This window comes from Anomaloglossus baeobatrachus, chromosome 4, assembly GCF_048569485.1.
Source record: "Anomaloglossus baeobatrachus isolate aAnoBae1 chromosome 4, aAnoBae1.hap1, whole genome shotgun sequence".
NCBI lineage: Eukaryota > Metazoa > Chordata > Amphibia > Anura > Aromobatidae > Anomaloglossus > Anomaloglossus baeobatrachus.
In genome coordinates this window covers 483199569-483219938 of record NC_134356.1, presented here as the reverse complement: position 1 = coordinate 483219938, position 20370 = coordinate 483199569, and the positions used below count along the sequence as shown (strand labels likewise).

Here is a 20370-nt window from a genome sequence, read left to right as displayed (position 1 = left end):
TGTGGTGTGAAGCAGAGCTGTGTGTGTGTGTGTGTGTGAAGCAGAGCTGTGTGTGTGTGTGTGTGTGTGTGTGTGTGAAGCAGAGCTGTGTGTGTGTATGAAGCAGAGCTGTGTGTGTGTATATATGAATCAGAGCAGTCTATGCGGCACCCCAGAACTATATGGGTCCCCCAGAGCGCTAAGCCACCCATCCCAGTAATGTGTACGCCACCAGAGCTGTTTGCCTCTCCAGTAACGTCTATGCCCCCCCCCAGTAATGTCTATGCCCCCTGCCCCTCCTGTAATGTATATATTGTAGGCCCCAGCCCCTCCTGTGATGTATATACAGCAGTGCTGTGTCAGTGTGCATGGTGTGTAGTCATGTCAGTTAGTGATGGCCATCATGCAACACAGCCATATGTCCTGGAGGAGCTGGAAACAAGCGGGGGAGGTGAGTGAGGCTGCTTGTGACTTCTCCATATTAACACCTGTAATGCGTCTGTGTCTGCATGTATGTCAGTGTATATGACTGTGCATATATTTGTCTGTTTAAATGTATTTTTGTGAATTTGTCTTCAAATATGTATATGTACGTATATGCCTGTATGTGTATGTGCGTGTCTGTGTGTGGATGGGGCCCCCTGAGACTCAACCGGGGACCACAAAAACCTGGAGCCGTCCCTGGCTGCCTTAACATTGGGATCAATTAAAAATATGTGAGTAACTCTACTTTCTGTGTATAAGTGACGGCTGTGAGTGATCCTGGACTGTGTCTGTATTGTACTGTGTATAAGTGACGGCTGTGAGTGATCCTGGACTGTATCTGTATTGTACTGTGTATAAGTGACGGCTGTGAGTGATTCTGGACTGTATCTGTATTGTACTGTGTGTATATGTGACGGCTGTGAGTGATCCTGGACTGTGTCTGTATTGTACTGTGTATAAGTGACGGCTGTGAGTGATTCTGGACTGTATCTGTATTGTACTGTGTATAAGTGACGGCTGTGAGTGATTCTGGACTGTATCTGTATTGTACTGTGTGTATAAGTGACGGCTGTGAGTGATCCTGGACTGTATCTGTATTGTACTGTGTGTATATGTGACGGCTGTGAGTGATCCTGGACTGTGTCTGTATTGTACTGTGTATAAGTGACGGCTGTGAGTGATCCTGGACTGTATCTGTATTGTACTGTGTGTATATGTGACGGCTGTGAGTGATCCTGGACTGTGTCTGTATTGTACTGTGTATAAGTGACGGCTGTGAGTGATCCTGGACTGTATCTGTATTGTACTGTGTGTATAAGGCCCGTTTCACACGTCAGTGAAAAACACTGAAGTTTTTCACTGGCGTGTAAAACACGCACATGTCCCTGCGTGTGCCGAAAATCACGGCACACGTGGGTTGTCTAAGTGCAATCCGGGCTCCGTTCTCCGTGGCCCGTGATTGCACTTAGAGATTCACTCACCCGCTCCCGCTCTCCATGGTGCTGATCACTCCCGCGGTGCAGCATCCGGTCGGCGGTGACCCCTGTAGGAGCTGCTTCCGGGTCGGCTGTGTCGCGCATAATGAATATGCGCGACAGTAATCAGCCGGCACAGAAGGAGCAGGGAGAACGGGCTGCAGAGGACATCGCTGGACGCCGGGTGAGTTAAAATGTTTATTATTTTAAAAGCACGTTTTTTTCTGGCACGTGTCTCATGGATCACACCACTGCGTGGTCCGTGGGACATCAGTGATGCCAGAAAAAAATGGACATGTCTCCGTGCAGCAATCACGCACACGCGGGTACGCCGCACGGAGACACGTGCAGTGACAAATCACTGACGTGTGAGCAGACCCATTCATTATAATGGCTCTGCGTATGTCAGTGATTCTGGTACGTATAAAAAAAAAGCACAAACGTACCAGAATCACTGACGTGTGAAAGGGGCCTAAGTGACGGCTGTGAGTGATCCTGGACTGTATCTGTATTGTAGTACTGTAAATCTGAATGTGGCAGAACAGGGTAAGATACATGCTCATTGGATTTATATCTAAATGCTACAGTTTGTGCTCTACTGTTATGGCTAAAAATGTTAACGTTTATGGGGCCCCCACCAGATTCTCTGCCCAGGGGCCCCCACCAACCTTAATCCGGCCCTGGTAATCAGCATCACACACCCTTCCATGGCTCTGCATGTAATGCAATCCTGTGGAACCACAGGTCCCAGCCAGCTTCACATTGCAGAGCACCCACGCTTCTGCAAAACATACCGGCCCTTTGTAATACAGCCGGTTGATACCTCACATACCCTCCCCCTCTGTTCAAACCCGTAGGGGAGAACACTTGCCAATGACCTGGGGCCGAGAGACAGGGCATCCCCGCTGCCATGCCCCACCAGTTGAGAGGGCCGTCCAAGAGCAGTCGTCCCTGAGGCATCGCCCGACACTGTCACCAAACCCTGTCTGGTCAACCTAGGGTTAAAGGACGTCCCATTTCCAGACCGTTCTCTCCCTGACCCCCTCCCAGGGTCACCGTAGTAGAGAGACATGTCCCCAGTCAAACCTACAGTCTTGTCCGAACCTAGGCTTTCTCGAGTACCCCCAAGGCTACTGTCGGGAACTCTAAACTCATAGCGGCCACTATCTACAGTACATCGTAGGTTACCACTCTGTCGGCGATTCCTTTTATCGCGCGTCTGAACTACTGGACCGACACGCCATCTTCCACTTCTTTCCCCTGAACAACGGGTGGAAGACGGCTGCTGTCCCCCACACAGTTGGCGAAGCTGCTCCTTAATTTTCAGGTTTTCTTGCCACAACTGCTCCATGTCACGTACATGGTGTACCTGATATTCAATAAGGCTTCGAATGTTTCCAAGACTCTCTACAGTCCTGACACAGACGAACGGAACCATACCAGCTTCCCTGGGTATCTTGCTCTCATTAGCAGCAGGGATTCTTAATCTCACCAATCCTGATTTATTCACCATGTCTTGCATGACTCGTCCGGTTTTTCCAATGACTCTCCCCACCAGAGCCCGGGGTACTTGGACAATATCTTCCGCCAGACTCTGCGCTTTCCTTTTATACTCTAGCTGTCTAGTGGCTTCTTCCTTTTGCAGTTGGACCTGCCACTTCATATGAACACATCTGAAGTGCATGTCCTTTAGAATAGCCACCCGCTGCCCAGTAATTTCACTGGTGGACAATATCACTAACTGTTCAGCCCCTGGGGTACAGTAGACCTCACACGCTTCCACAGCTCTCTTAAATTCGTCATGCATGCACTCGGTGGCACACGCTTCTCTTAAGTCCTTAGGTATATCCACCATGCACTTGACTACAGAAGTCTCATTCATCCCTGCCACATGCTTGTCAAGTTTAGCTTCCAAAGTCAGCTCCCTTTGTGCCTCCCCTGCTTCAACATGTTTGGTCAGGATTGACACTCGCTGCTCCATCTGCTCCAAGGCTCCCTGGGACTTGGACTGGTACTCTGCCAAGCGACTTCGGAGCTCAGCCACTTCTTTCTCCAGCTCCCTTACTCGACTCTAAGTAGGCTGCCTAAGAAGTATCTCTTGTTGCAGATTGTCTTTGCTCATCCTCTTGAATGAGTCTTCACTTGCGGACCTCTCTGGTCTACGACACACTATTTCTGAGGCTTCTTCCAACTCAGCTTCAGAACATTTGGGTTTCTTACTCTTCTTACCCATGACCGTCTCTATATCCTCCATCATGGTTTTAGCAAGCAGGTCAGGCAGGCTCCCAGTCCTGGATGAGACCTTTGCTCCAGACTTCACCTCCTCAGAGGCTCTCTTCACTTCAGCGCCAGCTGTTTCTTGGGTCTTCACTGCATTATCTTCACCTTCCTCTGGGGTCTCTGCAGTGCCACCCTCAGCCTGGGTGTCACACCCTTCAACATGGCACTCTGTTCCTTTTAGAGTTTTGGGGCTAAATTCGCTGTCATCCACCCCAGCACTTGGTAGTTCACCAGTCTGCTCACCACGACTGTTGGGGATTATTCCTTCCCCCACACTCTCTAGGATTCCATTTCCTATACCACTCTCGCCTGACAGACTATCAACTTCACACTTTGAAATCATAGGGACCACCACCATTATGTCCTTGGTTGGCTCCTTCTCTGCACTTGCAGCCCGCTGATTTCTGTCGTCACAATGTGTCAGTTCAATCTCTGATTCCTCAGTCTTTTGTAGGATATCACCGTCTGAATCCACCGTAGCAGGTGTTATCAGCACCATGTCTTCGTTAACCAGGCATGTCACTTTCTCTGCACCCTCAGACGGCCTACACTGTGCCCCCTCTCGGCGCTTATTACGTCTTCGGCGTCGGGAGGAAGTTTTGCCCTTCTCGCCCATCTGTACCACACTGTACTCGTTTGTCACCTTACTAGAGTCAGTGTCTTTACTGGAGTCATCATCACTCCCCCTGGCATCCTGGACTATCATGTCCCCACTTAACCAGATCTCTGCCTCCCTTTCTGGAGCTACCCCGTTTTTAACGGTCACACTATCGGTTATTCCCTTAGTGCTTATGTCACTAAGTTGGGTCCGTCCATCATTTTCTTTGGTCACCCCTAACTTAGGACAGTCAATTTTAGGAGGTGCTATCTCCTCCTTACCACACATAACTGCACAACAAGGACCCCTTTTCACCTCCCAATGTGGTGGGGTTTCCTTTGGGCTGTTCCGGCTCTTACACAAGCAACCGTATACGTCCCCCTGCTTCCACAAGTGCACAAATAATTTAGAGTCCCAACCTATAATAATTGGGTGCAGTAAATCTGAAACTACACCAACATCATGAGAACCACTGTCCCAGGCTGTTTTAATGACCACACTGGAGACCGGGTATTCTGTCTCATTACTGTGGGTGCAGCCGACGTGGATCTTCCTTCCAGGAATCAAGTTGACATCAGAAGTGGCCCTCACCAGGGTCACCAAGCTCCTTGAGTCTACGACCCCTGTTACAGATTCCCCATCCACTTCCACGGAACACAGACGTGGCTTCTCGTCGGATGGGTGGTCTATATTGCAAACAGGACACTTGTGGCATGAACACTGTTGTCCCTGGCTACAGTCCATCTGTGCCACTTCACCCTTTGATTTGGGATGCTCCGCACCCTTTTGGGGGACCACCCCTTTATGGGACTCCACCCCCTTATGGGCAACCACCCCCTTATGGGCAACCACCCCCTTATGGGCAACTATTCCCTTATGGGACTCCGCCCCCTTTTGCGGTTTCCATGCAATGTCCTTAGCCCCCAGTTCACACCGTTTGCCCTTGTCTCCCTGGGCACCCAGTGTCCATACTGGCCCCCGAAGGGTACGCTCAAACTGGTCCATGGCTGTGACATCGCTACACACTGACAGCTCCTGCTTTCCCTGGACCAGGAACTGGTACAGCTCCTCCACAACGTCCGCAGGGACCATTCCCTCTTTTTGGCTTTTAGCCCCCACTGCTGTCACTGGACCTCCAGGCACATGCTGTTGGTGCTGCTGGCTCGTCAGCAGCTGGATCAGGACCCCCTCCATGCTGTAACGAAAAAGAGGCACAGGAGGGGCGCTCCAATGGGTAATACCCGGTGGTCAAAGACAGGGGGGGTTAGAGAACCACTAACCTTTCCGGGTTGTACCGCCCGTACAACCAGGATCTCCAGCCTGTGGTGTATCACTGCTCACCAAGCAGGGCCTTGCAATTCCGGCTGGCCTGGAACCTCCAGTCGCTGGACTCTCGCCACTGCAGCACGGGTCCCCAACGACCTGCTGATTCACCGCCAGGTGCTTGAGAGCGCTGTCCCTGTTCATGGACCCGCCGATCCACCGCCAGCTGCTTGAGTGCGCAGACAATTTTCGTGGACCCGCCGATCCACCGCAAGCAGTCCGTATCCACAGGAATATGTCCTAGGCCGTTGCCCCTAGCAACCAGGCTGTGTTGCCCCTAGCAACCAGACCGCATGCCCGCATTCGAGACACCATATGTAACGTTGCGCCCTGCAACGTGGGGGTTTCACTCGCTTGCAGCGGTGTGAGGTAGCTTCAGCAACACACGTACACAGTCTCTTCATAGAAATTCTGGCAGTTTATTAAAAACACTCAGCATAAACTGCCCTCAAACATAAACAATAAGTCCATAATGGAAGTTTAGCAACTTCCCCACTCTCTGGCTCCTGCCAGCGTACAACTCTAGCCAAGGTTCCTTCCAGCACCCAGGGCCCTCTGCAGACCCCTGTCTGTCTCTCCTCCTGGAGAGATTCGGCCCTACAGCCCTGGCCTGGCTGCACTCACCTCAGACTCAATATCAGAGCCTTGTGATCAGCCTCCATGCAGGCTGATACACCCAAAGCTCCTGGCTCTGCTCTCACTTGTTTCCAGTTCACACACTGGACATCTAGAGCCAGTCTCTCTCTAGACTGCCCTAGACACACTTTTCCCAGGTTCAGAGACAGGATTGCTTTAACCCCTGGAGCCACACCCACAGGTGGTAAGGAGTGTGTAATCAGCATCACACACCCTTCCATGGCTCTGCATGTAATGCAATCCTGTGGAACCACAGGTCCCCGCCAGCTTCACATTGCAGAGCACCCACGCTTCTGCAAAACATACCGGCCCTTTGTAATACAGCCGGTTGATACCTCACAATAAATATATATATATATATTATATATATAAATAAAGCAGAAACTCTCTGTTCGTTAACCTGTTAAATGCAAAACCACAGTTTTCACCCGATTTGAGTAAAATTTTGCACGGCCCGTCTTTAACACCAGACTAAGAATACTGCTAAAATTAAAACTCGTAATCTCCCTCCCTTAATGAGATTTGGCGCCTTGAATTTAGGTTCTATAGAAATAAAGGAGAAAATGGGTGTGTGTTGAATGCAAGAATATATTGTCTTAAAAAATTAAAGTCATGGCACCCAAAGACTTGCTCTTAAAGGGACAGCAACCATACAGTCACAGTCACTAAGGTGGGGCAACCTGATAACTTGCTCTAAAGTCTCTAACTATAGCAACAGCTGTCAACAACCAGTGTAAAACTAACCAGGACTTAATTTATAAAACCTGCCTCACAGTAAGATCGTTCTGGTTGTCTCTAGGCACTGCAGAAGTAACCAGGACTTCATTTATAAAAACTGCCTCACAGTAAGATTGTTCTGGTTGCCTATAGCCACTGCAGAAGTAACTGGGGCCTTATTTATGAAAATTGCCTCACAGTAGGATTGTTCTGGTTGCCTATAGCCACTGGAGATGTAACTGGGGCCTTATTTATGAAAATTGCCTCACAGTAGGATTGTTCTGGTTGCCTATAGCCACTGCAGACGTAACTGGGGTCTCATTTATGAAAATTGCCTCCCAGTAAGATTGCTCTGGTTGCCTATAGCCACTGCAGAAGTAACTGGGGCCTTATTTATGAAAATTGCCTCACAGTAGGATTGTTCTGGTTGCCTATAGCCACTGGAGATGTAACTGGGGCCTTATTTATGAAAATTGCCTCACAGTAAGATTGCTCTGGTTGCCTGTAGCAATCAGAGTGCAGCTTTCAGCATTGAAGTTGCTGAGGTAGAACGAAAGCTGAGTTCTGATTGGTTGCTATGGACAACTAGAACAGTCTGACTGTGAGGCAGCTTACATAACAAATTTGAGAACCTTCAAGACACACATTTTCTACTTTTTACATACTGTATATTCACCTTTTAGATCTCCGATCAGTCTGAAGTGATAACGAAGTGTCATAATACTAATGACTGTTTCTTGGTTGCCTCAGTGTTATATCAAATTTGTAAAAACAAACAACTGTTAACGACAAACTTACAAAAAAGAAGAGTTGAAAGAAAAATAATTCTAAACGCTGCAGAGGTCAACTTCAGGGTGAAACTGCAAATGTAACCTCAGCAAGTGTAACCAATAATTTAACATATTTTTGGAGAGTAAAGCTGTGTATTGTTTGCTAGTTAGTGATGAAAACAAATGTATCTTTCTGGGTTCTTCGGTCTAGTGCCAGTAGCATGAAGGCTGGGGCGACGTGGTGCCATCTGCTGCCGCCCATTATTTCTGTATGCTATTTGCAACATGTATTGAAGATACCTGGTACGGAAGGTTTTGCAGAATCCAGGATCATGGCTTTATTTACAGCATTCCTCCTCTTTTCGTCCTCCTTTCTCTTTAGCTCCCTCTGGACTTTTCTCTGTTCCTCTTCCATTCTCTGCTGCTCCTTAAACTTTTCTAACTCTTCATTTGCTTTCCGTCGCTCCTCTTCTTTCAGCTGCTCAATGCATTTTCGTTCTTCTTCATCGATCTAAGAAAAGAAAACAACAGTTTTCATTTCTAAGGTTCAGCCGCCGATAACTTCAGGCAGCTATAATACTAGTGCATTTCTTAAAGTAAACATATAGCGTATGTTTTCTTACTGTATAGTCAATAGTTACCAGACCTTTTTATATCTTATATCCATGCTACCTGGTGTGGTGTGTTGAAAAACGGCTCCAGGGACATTGTAGAGAAATGGCCGTTCCACCAATGTAATATCAATGTAAAAGGGGTGGTTCACCCATATTTGTTATTGTCTAGTTCGATATTATATTGAGAAACAATGTTTCTCTGAAATACCTTGTGTTAGCAATAGTGCCTGTGAGAGGCACTATTGCAGACCGCTGTTCCCCGCTCTGGTGACGTCACGTCAAGTGCCGCACACGTCACATCCCTGCGGCCGGCTGCAGTCTTCCTGACTCACTGAGCTGTAAGCGGTGTTTCAACGCTTGTCACAGCCCATCTGCTCCCTGCTCCCTCCTCCCTCACAGCAGAACGCTGCAAGCAGGAGACGCGCTGTGCTGTGACACACTGTCCACAGCCCAGTGAGTCAGGAAGATTGCAGCCTGCCACAGGGATGTGAAGTGTGCGGAACTTGACGTGACGTCACCAAAGCGGGGAAGAGCGGTCTGCAATAGCGCCTCTCACAGGCACTATTGTCAACACAAGGTATTTGAGAGACACATTGTTTCTCAATATAATATCGAACTAGACAATAAAAAATATGGGTAAACCACCCTTTTAATGAACTTGGGCTACAGTCAAACATTAGAAAGCAGTTTAAGAAAAACTATTTCTGTCTTTATTCATTTAGATTCTGTCCACAATTGATTAAACAGTGCCTTCACATGTCTATAAACAAAGAGATTCAGATGTGCCCCTGACAAAGCCAATGAGATAAGGCAAATGGAGTCCAAAGTATCAACATCTAAACAATGTAGTAGTATTCTAAGCAATAATAAAGCTTACGTCCATGACATAAAGGGGAATGTAACCTCTACACGTCTACATTTCATGCTTTCGTTTTGTGATGCTTGACAACAAATCAAAATGATTTTCTTTCTATTTATAGTTACATGTAAGAGGTTCACATTACACCACCACAAAATTCCCATGCCGCACTGAATGAAATAGAGTCTCCTGCTCTGAAGGACCTGTGTTGTATGATGTAGATAACCCAATGATTTGAATTCTTTCTTTTAACGGCCTTCAGCTCGATCTCAAGCCATAGTGACTTGGTAGATGAACGCTCTGTAGGAAGATCGTTCTTGTTCAAGCCTAGATAGGTCCACCAGGGTGTTCTCCACTGTTTTCTTGATTGTATCAAGCCATTGGGTTGCTAAATATCTCCTATGGTGTCAGATGTTAATAATATGATTGTGTCAGTGTATATGCTCATTAGACAGAACATATTGGTTTACCTTCATCATGACCTCTAGAGAGTATTTCTCATTTTCTCTTTTTCTCACAGCTTTGAACTGAGCCTCCTCCTTGGCTTTCTCTTGCACCCTTGTGACGGCTTTCTCTCTAAGCCTTTGCATTGTCTTCTTAGTGACTAAAGACAAAATAATAAAATAAGGGTCTCAGTTTTAACTTTGCTTTGGCACATGCTATTACTGGATATGTTTATACATCATTTGTCTGAGGTTCTCATACATGGTAACCAAAAAGAGGCAGATGATACAAAATAGGAGCAGAAACAAGAGAGGCGGCAGTCTAACCCCACTTTACTGGTATAGATTTGGAAAAAGCTAGAATGGTAATTTATAACAATGAGTGTGCATGCTCGGCAGTGTGTGATACACCAGCAAGCATCGGGGTGCTCAGGTTCGCTCGGAGCTCAGCCGAGTATCGCAGGTACTCTGATGTGTTGTTTATGAAACATCGAGAAAAACAGTCCTGCCTCAGGAAATGCTCTGATTTCGGCTGTTTCTATGTGGGTGGGGAGCTAAACTGGGGAATCACTGACTTCCATTATACTCGTTACTCGAGTTGACCCCATCAGAGCGTCCAACCTGCTTGACTCAAGTAACAAGCACTCAAACATTGTAGTATTCACTCACCATTTCAAGTACTGAGCATTGTACTGCTTGCCCATAATTACTTTCCTATTGTTATTAAAGGAAATATCCAGTCCAAAAAATATATACATGAACGAGGTTTAAGAGGTAAATTAGATAATTTAGTATTCTAGTTCACTGATGCCAGGTGCCCCAATAGCCAGGTTTCTGTTGTGGGTCCAGATCTCAGGAGCATCACACAAGACAGGGTTTCCATTGTAGGCATGGATAGTGCAGTGTGTGAAGAGGCCAGCTGGCTGCTTATTTACATACTTAAGCCAGCTTCTTCTGATATCTAGGCATTGGCAATGATAGAGAAGAGGGGGCTGGCTTGGCTACTGAACTGAATTAGTCAACAGACCCCCTTCACATACAGCAATAGTCACAACCTGAACACGAAACACATGCCAAGCACAGGACTAGAGAAAATACTAGATGAGGACCCCTGCAAGCTAAATATTAGAGCTCATTAATGTTATTTTATTGGAGCATACAATCCCATTAGCCAAATCATATATTACAATCTTCTCTAACGTCACGATTAGGCAGCAGAATACAAGCTTACTGCAGCAGAAATACACACGTTCCAACAGTAGCCTTTAGATTGCTGCTGGGCAAGGCTTTTATTCTATTGTTATGGCATTATACTAATGAACTGCGAATTAAGCAGCTCCTATATCATTTCATATAGATAAACAGTGGATCCAGTAGCCGACTGCATCTAATCAACATACTGATTGGGACTTTAGATTGTGAGCCCCAATGGGAACAGTGGTGCCAATGTATGTAAAGCGCTGTGGAATTAATGGCGCTATACTGCTATACAGGGTGGTGCAAAAGTAGGTGGACAGTATGTGTAATAAGATTATGACGGGGGAGATTTATCAAACATGGTGTAAAGTGAAACTGACTCAGTTGCCCTTAGCAACCAATCAGATTCCACTTTTCACTCTTCACAGACTCTTTGGAAAATGAAAGGTGGAATCTGATTGGTTGCTAAGGGCAACTGAGTCAGTTTCACTTTGCACCATGTTTGATAAATCTCCCCTTCATAACCCTATTACACATACTGTCCACCCACTTTTGGACCTCCTTGTATAAGTGAATAAATATAATTATATTATCTCTTGTGCAGTCTGTAAAGATGGATACCGATAGAAAGAAGAGCGAACGGAGACCAGAGTTTCATACCAGCCCAATGGCTCCATTAGGGACACATCTGAATGCCCTGAACTTAAGGGTGCTTACACGCCACGCTGCGACATCGCTAGCAATAGCTAGCGATGTCGAGCGCAATAGCACCCGCCCACCGTCGCTCGTGCGACATTTTGTGATCGCTGCCGTAGCGAACATTATCGCTACGGCAGCGTCACACGCACATACCTGTGCAGCGACGTCACTGTGACCGCAGAACAATCCCTCCTTCAAGAGGGAGGTGCGTTTGGTGTCACAGCGACGTCACTAAGTGGCCGTCCAATAGAAGCGGAGGGGCGGAGATGAGCGGCCGGAACATCCCGCCCACCTCCTTCCTTCCACATTGCCGGTGGACAGATGTAAGGAGATGTTTGTCGTTCCTGCGGCGTCACACATAGCGATGTGTGGTGCCTCAGGAACGACAAACAACATTGTATCGGCAGCAGCAACAATATTAAGGAAATGAACGACGTTTCAACGAGCAACGATTTTTCACGTTTTTCCGCTCGTTGATAGTCGCTCATTGGTGTCACACGCTGCGATGTCGCTACCGGCGCCGGATGTGCGTCACTAACGACGTGACCCCCACGTTAAATCGGTAGCGATGTCGCAGCGTGTAAAGCCCCCTGTAGACATGAATGCACTCCCGAACAGTCAGAACAGGCCCCACTATATAAAATATGGCCCTGTGCGCACACTGAATTTTTACCAGCGGTTTGTTTTCTTTGCATTTTTGCTGCAGAAATTTATTGAGAGATGTTTGTAATCTTTCTGCAGACATTCCCCAGCAAAACCTATGGAAAAAAAATAGCTGTGCGCACACTGCGTTGTTTTCTCAAGCAAATTCTTTCTGCAGAATTCCTTGAGAAAAAGAATGAGCATGTCACTTGTTTTCTGCAGGTACCTGTGTTTTGTGCCATAGATAATAGTAAAGAAGGCAGGGATCAACTTGCGAAAAAAACGCATCAAAAACGCATGCGGTTTTCAGTGCGTTATTAGTGCGTTTTTTTACCACAAGTGCGCTAATCTTTCAGACTCAAGAAATTTCTTTCGAAAAATCCTTTTTCTAGTCTGAACAGAGCCTAAAGCATGAAATCTGTATATCTCAGAGATTGGTTAGCATCACTATAGAACAATAACTTCTGGTGACAAAGGTACACGATAAGCAAACAATCAGCAGTAAGCATTTAGACAATGATTAATATCATCATTGTCATATTTAATTTTAGTAATATTTCCCTTAAAGGGGCTATCCAGGTGTCACATGAGAGTCTGCAGTCACTCTATGCCATGTGACAATAAGCGACAATAATCCTAGTCATATTCCAACTAGACTTGTGCAGCATCGCTCAATGCAAATCAATGTGGGCATGTAGCCGGGTGTACGCATATTGCAGACTTGTGGAAACATGACCGCTCTGTCTCGCTGCCAGAACCACAGAATCAAATCCGCACACGCTGATCGCGCTGTGAAGGCTCACAAGTCTGCGTAACTGCCGATTTTCGTGCCAAACCTGGACAACCCCTTTAAGTTTCACTTTACAGACTTGTTCATTATTTTTAAGTAATCTGCAATTGAAGAAAATTGCATTTCACCTTCTCCTAAATTACTGGTGCAAAACATAAAAAATATATTCCGTGCCCAACACAAGGATTCATGAAATGGCAATTTTATTTTAATCGGTAAAGGGTTAGTTTGATATAACTATGCAGGAAAAGTTAGTTCGGTAGGGAATGATTTCTAGAAATGTCCTTTAGGATAAAAGAAAGGCTCTGTTCACATGACACTTATTTTACAAAAGTGAAATTTCTCTGTTCTACAATATCTATACACTTCTTGGATTTGACCGTTTTAACCCCGCCATGGTTGGACCTGGATTCTATTTGTTCTGAAAGCAAACTGCATATATTGCTGCCTCTACTGTGATAACAATGCCCCGTCTTTAGTTGGTATTATTATGAGCGTATCGGCGTGCTATTCCACATCTGCCCTGCCCCTGTATAATAATGCAGTCATCTAATGTCGAAAAGGAGCATATGGGAAAATGCGAATCCTGCACCGCTTTAGCCAAATCATTCATTGGGCCACCATGGCCAGCGCTTACCATTCACCAGCGAGAGGGACTCCCAGACACAGGGCTCCTGCTTGTACAGAGTAAACAGAATGATTCCATTTCCAATCTTTGTGATGCTTCTGTCTACATCAATCGGTGCAAAGAGGAAAACTTCAAATAGGAAAGGCGGGAAACTCACCTGCGCTTCAGAAAGATCAAAAACAGGGTTTTCCTTAAACATTTTATTAGATTTTTTTATAGACATTTTAACAAAGAAAACAACAGCATTAAATAAATCCTCCCATGAATATTATTTTTCATAAAATGTGTATATATGTGCATGTAGTGTAGTGCGAGTGTATTAATATAGTCACCTACCACCACTCTCCGGTGTCCAGCGCTGTTCTGTTCCTCTTCTTAGTGACGTCACCGATCTTCAGACTCTCCATGTCACACAGCGGGAGCAGAGTGTCATGCAATCGGACCTCAGCTGCGGGGGAGGGGCGGGCCGGCTCTGAGGAGGGGCGGGCCGGCAGTGTGGAGGGGAGGGGCAGTGCTGCGGAGGGGAGGGATTTCTCTCCCTCTCTCCTCCGTAACCGGCTATTGCCATTCTCGCCCTGCACTTGCGGTATACCGGTGTACTGCGAGTGCAGTGCGATTTTTCTCTCGCCCCATAGACTTGAATGGGTGCGAGAGAAACCAGGATAGCATTACAGTCGCAACATGCTGCGATTATTTTCTCGGTCCGATTAAGGCTGAGAAAATAATCGCTTATGGGTGCTGACACATACAGTAATATTGGTCCAAGTGGAATGTGATGTTTTATCACATTCCACTTGCTCCGATTTTCATGCCGTGTGTCTTAGGCCTAAGGGGTACTTTACACGCTGCGACATTGCAACCGATATATCGTCGGGGTCACGTCATTAGTGACGCACATCCGGCGCCGGTAGCGACATCACAGCGTGTAACACTAATGAGTGACGATTAATGATCACAAAATCGTTCCAAAACGGTGATCATTGACACGTCGTTAATTTCCTTAATATCGCTGCTGGCACAGGTACGATGTTGTTCGTCGTTCCTGCTGCATCACACATGGCTATGTGTGACACCGCGGGAGCAACGAACATCTCCTTACCTGCCTCCACCGGCAATGAGGAAGGAAGGAGGTGGGCGGGATGTTACGTCCTGCTCATCTCTGCCCCTCCGCTTCTATTGGCCGTCCGCTTAGTGTCGCGGCAGTGACGTCGCTATGACGCCGAACGCACCTCCCCCTTCAAGGAGGGATTGTTCGGCGGTCGTAGCAACGTCGCTGTCAAGGTATGTGCGTGTGACGCTGCCATAGCGATAATGTTCCCTACGGCAGCGATCACACAATATCGCACACACGACGGGGGTGGGTGCTATCGCGCGCAACATCGCTAGCAATTGCTAGCGATGTCCCAGCGTGTAAAGTACCCCTAAGAGTCTTAAGGTGGCTTTACACACTACAACATCGCAAACGACATCGCTGTAACGTCAGTGGTTTTGTGACGCAATAGCGACCTCCCCAGCGACATTGCAGTGTGTGAAACACATCAGCGACCTGGCCCCTGCTGTGAAGTTGCTGATCGCTACAAATCGTTCAGGACCATTCTTTGGTCCTTTGTTTCCCGCTGTGCAGCATGATCGCTAGAAAGTCTCAGTGTGTAAAGGGGACTTTACAGCGACTTCGTTAGCGACTTCCCTTTCAAAAAGCTGCTTTACAACGTCCCCAATGACTAGCTAGGTCGTTCTGCAGGTCCGGATCGCTGTTGCGTCGTTGGCCAGGTTTGCCTGTTTGACAGCTCACCAGAGACTTTGTAGCGATCCCGGCCAGGTTGGGATCGCTGGTGGGATCGCTAGAAAGTCTCAGTGTGTAAAGGGGCCTTTAAGAGCAATGATGCCACTGAGGAGAGGAGCAGAACAATGTGAGAGATTATCAAATCCTGTCCGGACCCCTCCTGGGTGGAGGGAGGTGGGCCAATAAACCAGGGTTGTTCAGGAGCTAGGGAAAGGAAGGCAGACCAAACATCGCCACGTTCAGGCATATCTTTGGGATCAGGGTCTGCAAGGGTTCCCCTAGTTTGAGGGCCAGTTTAGGCTGTCTTGTTCCTAGGGATCCCGTCACACCCCGTGGCACTGCCTTTTGAGTTTTCCAGCTTCTTTAACAGGGTGTTTGTGCTGTGTGTCGGCCATTGTTGCTATGCTATGCTTTTGTGTTGGTGGGGCGGTGTGGCCTGGAGTCTTGGGAACTCAGCCTTACAGCATCAGTGTTGTGAGGCACCAGGTCACCTGCCTTCTGGTGCATTGCCACTGTGGCGGGGGTTGTCACACAGCGCTGCACCTTTTAAGGCTTAAATAATTTAGGGACCCACTGAGGTTCGCCATGACATGGCAGTGGGCTTCATACAGTCTGATCAGAATGTTAAACCAAGAACCTCCTATTCGGTTGTAAAACTTTTGGCTAGTGGCACTAGATCAACTTATGATTTTTGGATGCGTTTTATTCATCTATGGTTTATTCTACATTTTCTTTATCTGCTTGGTAAAAAAAAAGATGAAAATAGTTTAAAGAAATCAGGTTAAATGCTGCGCAAAAAAACACAAATCCAAGGTGTATAATGAATTCCTTTTCTTTATTTTCACAGGTCAACGCGTTTCAAAGGCATCTCCGCCTCCTTCATCAGGACAGAAAAAAAGGAACAGCATTTCTTTTGGTAAAAAAACCTAAGTTTTTGCTGCATTTTTTGTTGCGGTTGTTTTACAGTTGTCACTGAAGAGGTTAAATACTGTGACAGTTTTATAGATGAGGTTCTTCTGGATGCTGTGATACCAAATACATATACAGTACTTTTGTTTTTTTACATAAGCATGCACATTTATTGCTGTCATATTTTTTTGACAATTTTTGGGGCGAGTTTATTAAAAAAAAAAAAAAAATATTTTACTTAGTTACAAATTTTACTTATCTGATCCCTGATGTAATGGATTGCAATGCATTAGAGCTGTCAGTGTGACAGTGACCGATCACCTTCTAGACCCTGCTAATGCCCAGCGGCTATAACAGGTCACTGTAGCAGAACAAGAGGTTGTTGCTTGCCGTGACAGCCATCAGGTCCTCATGACTGCGTTGCAAAGGAGCTGATCAGGTCAGAGATGGAGCCCCCTCTCTCGCTCACAACCCTCTAAATGCAGCAATCGCTACTGATCACGGCATAAAGAGGGATAAACAATCATGGACAGTGTGGGCACCAGCCAGAAATCGGTTTTGATGCCATTTTGGTGCAGTTTTCTGCCAGGAGATGCAAATTTGGTGATGAAATGTCTGCACCAAATTTGCATCTCCTGGCAGAATACGGCACCAAAATGGAGTTAAAACCGTTATTTTGCATTTTTTGCCAAGAGACATAGATTTGGTGCTGAAATTTAAACACTATATTCCTTCACCAAATCTGCGTCTCGTGGTAAAAAAACAAAACCGCATCAATACCAAATCGAAACCACATTGTATTTTGATGCACCACTCCGTCGGGCTGCAGCCCACCACTCACCCTCTTGTAGCCCATTATCACTCGCCCTGCTGCAGCCCGCAACTCGCCCTGCTGCAGCCCGCAACTCGCCCTGCTGCAGCCCGCAACTCGCCCTGCTGCAGCCCGCAACTCGCCCTGCTGCAGCCCGCAACTCGCCCTGCTGCAGCCCGCAACTCGCCCTGCTGCAGCCCGCAACTCGCCCTGCTGCAGCCCGCAACTCGCCCTGCTGCAGCCCGCAACTCGCCCTGCTGCAGCCCACAACTCGCCCTGCTGCAGATACTAAAGCGGGCTTTACACGCTACGAGATCGCTACAGGGATCTCGTTGGGGTCACGGATTTTGTGACGCACATCCGGCCGCTGTAGCGATATCATTGTGTGTGACTCCTAGGAGCGATTTTGGATCGTTGCAAAAACGTCCAAAATCGCTCCTCGTTGACATGGGGGTACATTCTCAAATATCGCTGCTGTCGCGTGGGCAAAGTTGTTTCTCGTTCCTGCGGCAGCACACATCGCTCCATGTGATGCCGCAGGAACGAGGAACCTCTCCTTACCTGCCACACTCCAGCAATGAGGAAGGAAGAAGGTGGGCGGGATGGTCGTCCTGCTCATCTACGCCCCTCCGCTTTGATTGGCCGGCTGCCTAGTGACGTTGCGGTGACGTCGCTGTGATGCCGAACGTCCCTCCCCCTTAAGGGAGGGATTGTTCGGCAGTCACAGCGACGCCGCTGACCAGGTAAGTGCGTGTGATGCTGCCGTAGCGATAATGTTCGCTGCGGCAGCGATCACAAAATATCGGCATAACGATAGGGGCGGGTGCTATCACGCTCGCCATCGCCATCATCGGCTAGCGATGTCGCAGCGTGTAAAGTACCCTTTAGACTGATTAGAGGGAAGCACTGGAGGATCTTCAACCCTTTCAGTGCCATTTAAAAAAACCTCTATTCTGGCTCGCTATCTCGATCTTTCATGACTTAGTAGGGGCATTGTGTAATAAGGCATTTTCACCTTTGTTTATTTTTGGTCATTCACTTAAATTGTACAAGTGAAGACTAAAATGATGTTATAAAATATGTACATGTCCTATACTGTTTTAAAATTGATTAAAAACATTTTTCCGCATTGAGACAATTATTTTTTTTTTATTCTTATAGGACCAATCCAGCATTATATTTTAGCGCTGGAGTGTCACTTCAAATCTAAGTCCTCTGCCCCCTGTCATATATTCACCTTCTGGTGTTTTTATACCTTACCAACACCACTTTGGTCCGGTGATGACATCTTCTCACTGGCTGGAAGTCAGAAGTTATGTCACAAGCGCTCAATGCAAGTCTATGAGAGCCAGAACAAGGCTGTCATGGAGATGTATGGAGTTGTGAGCTCCAGCGTGTGCCGCTTCATGAAACGCTGGAAGGTCACAAATCGCTGGAGACCAATCAGAGCGGCAGCAATAGAGGGTGAAGGGAAGGCGAGTATGACGCAGGAGGCAGGGGACTTGGATTTAAAGCACCACTAGCTGAAATAAAAGACATAACGCTGGAGTGGTGCTTTAAAGGTAACTGGTCAGGTTCACATTCATCATTATTTGGTTTATTGGGGGCAACACTGCCCTCATAGATGTTGATACTACAGTGCCCCGGGGGTCTGTAGTGGACACATTCTGCACTGCTGATCGCACTGCAGGGCTGTAAAGTACAGAACAGATGAGCCCCCCTCATCGGCAGCGGGATCAGTGTAGATCTGGTGCTTACGGTGGTCTAGGAGCATATTCTCCGGGGCAAGTAGCCCTCCGCCTGTGCACAATCACCGCTCAGCAGAGTCTGGAGCTGGGCGAACAGCGAGATCTTAAGCTGGGCACTCACTTTAGTATTCGCACACTGTGATCCCAAAAGTACAGGGAGCTCCGGCCATACCGCACAGGTTCAGATGCGACCAGTGTCATACAGGGGAGGCCTACCTGCCCCGAGACGGCGGCCAGCCTGTAACAGGGCAGCGCCTGCAGACTCCACAGCATGAGCCTGTCGCTGCTGCTTTCCTTGCTTACAGGCCACCTCTGCTAGCTAGAAGTGATGGCCGGTAACCTAGGCAACAAGCAGTAAACAATGAACCCCTGATCCTGACAACTGAGAGCATATTTAATGATAAAGGTGAATTGCATAGCTGCACTTATTATAATATGAGACAGCCCTTGATGGTGCAGTGTAGACTCGGTGCAGGCAGGTCCCAGTGGCGGCAGATCTGGCGGGCTCACTGTGTACAGAGCTCCTGTATAGGTTGTAGCGATATCACACAGCCCTCACCTTGATGTAATCCTCCGAGCACAGGACATTGCTGGCGCCCGCTCCCTTCAGCGGCACCGAGATAAAGATCTCCTTCTCCGTCTGCTGCCAGGAGTAGTCCTTCACTGTGATCGGCATCTTCCCCAGCACGCCGGACCCTTGTTGCCATGGACAACAGACAACATCCTGTCCTGATCAGGAGCACTTCCGGTGTCCCGTCACTCAGCTGACAAGTGAATGCAGCCAAAACTACAAGTCCCGGCATTCCCTGCGCTCGTCGTTCTATCGCTGTCCTGTATGACTGCAAGTGAATGGTGACAGCCCGTTAACCCCTGCGTGATTCCTGCTCTTTATTTTCCGCTTTTCCGGATCCTCTTCTTGGCAGCGCCGTTTTTCGTCTAACTCTACTGCCCAAAGCCATCACTTTTTGTTTTCCAGTTAGACGCGTTCAACTTCTCATTTTTCCAGCAAACTTTCTAAAACCATTTTTTTAGGGACCACATCTCATTTGAAGTGACTTTGAGAGGCCTAAGTGACAGAAAATACCCAAATGTGACCCCATTCTAAAAACTGCACCCCTCACACTGCTCAAATCCCCATCCAAGTTTAGGTGCTTCATAGGAACCAAAGCAATGTGTAAGGAAAAAATGAAAATGTTACTTTAGTCCCAAGTTTTTTATTTTCATAAGGGAAACAAGAGAAAACGCACTATACAATTTGTTGTGCAAATTCTCCTGAGTACGCCGATACCTCACAAGGGATGGAACGCCATTTTGGCTGGAATAGAGTGTAGACATCATGTCCTATTTGAAGAGCCCTATAGGAACCAAAGCAGCAGAACCCCCCCAAGTGACTCCATTTTGGAAACTACACCTCTAAAATAATTCATCTATGGGTTAGTGAGCATTTTTAACCCTCAGGCGACTCACAGAATTCTTTAACATCG

General features: G+C 47.2%; 1 protein-coding gene across 2 annotated transcripts in view; it reads right to left on the bottom strand.

The window, feature by feature from the left end:
- The window catches only part of DNAAF4 (dynein axonemal assembly factor 4), a 122170-nt gene extending 102583 nt beyond the window's left edge, over positions 1 to 19587 (bottom strand). For both annotated transcript variants that reach the window (XM_075345750.1, XM_075345751.1), the window contains exons 1-4: positions 19446 to 19587; positions 13645 to 13792; positions 9707 to 9840; positions 8064 to 8274 (exon numbers count right to left, since the gene is read on the bottom strand). In XM_075345750.1, the coding sequence (XP_075201865.1) occupies positions 8064 to 8274; positions 9707 to 9840; positions 13645 to 13792; positions 19446 to 19562 (610 nt within the window). In that variant the 5' untranslated portion in view covers positions 19563 to 19587. The remainder of the gene's footprint in view (positions 1 to 8063; positions 8275 to 9706; positions 9841 to 13644; positions 13793 to 19445) is intronic.
- Positions 19588 to 20370: the final 783 nt, after the last annotated feature.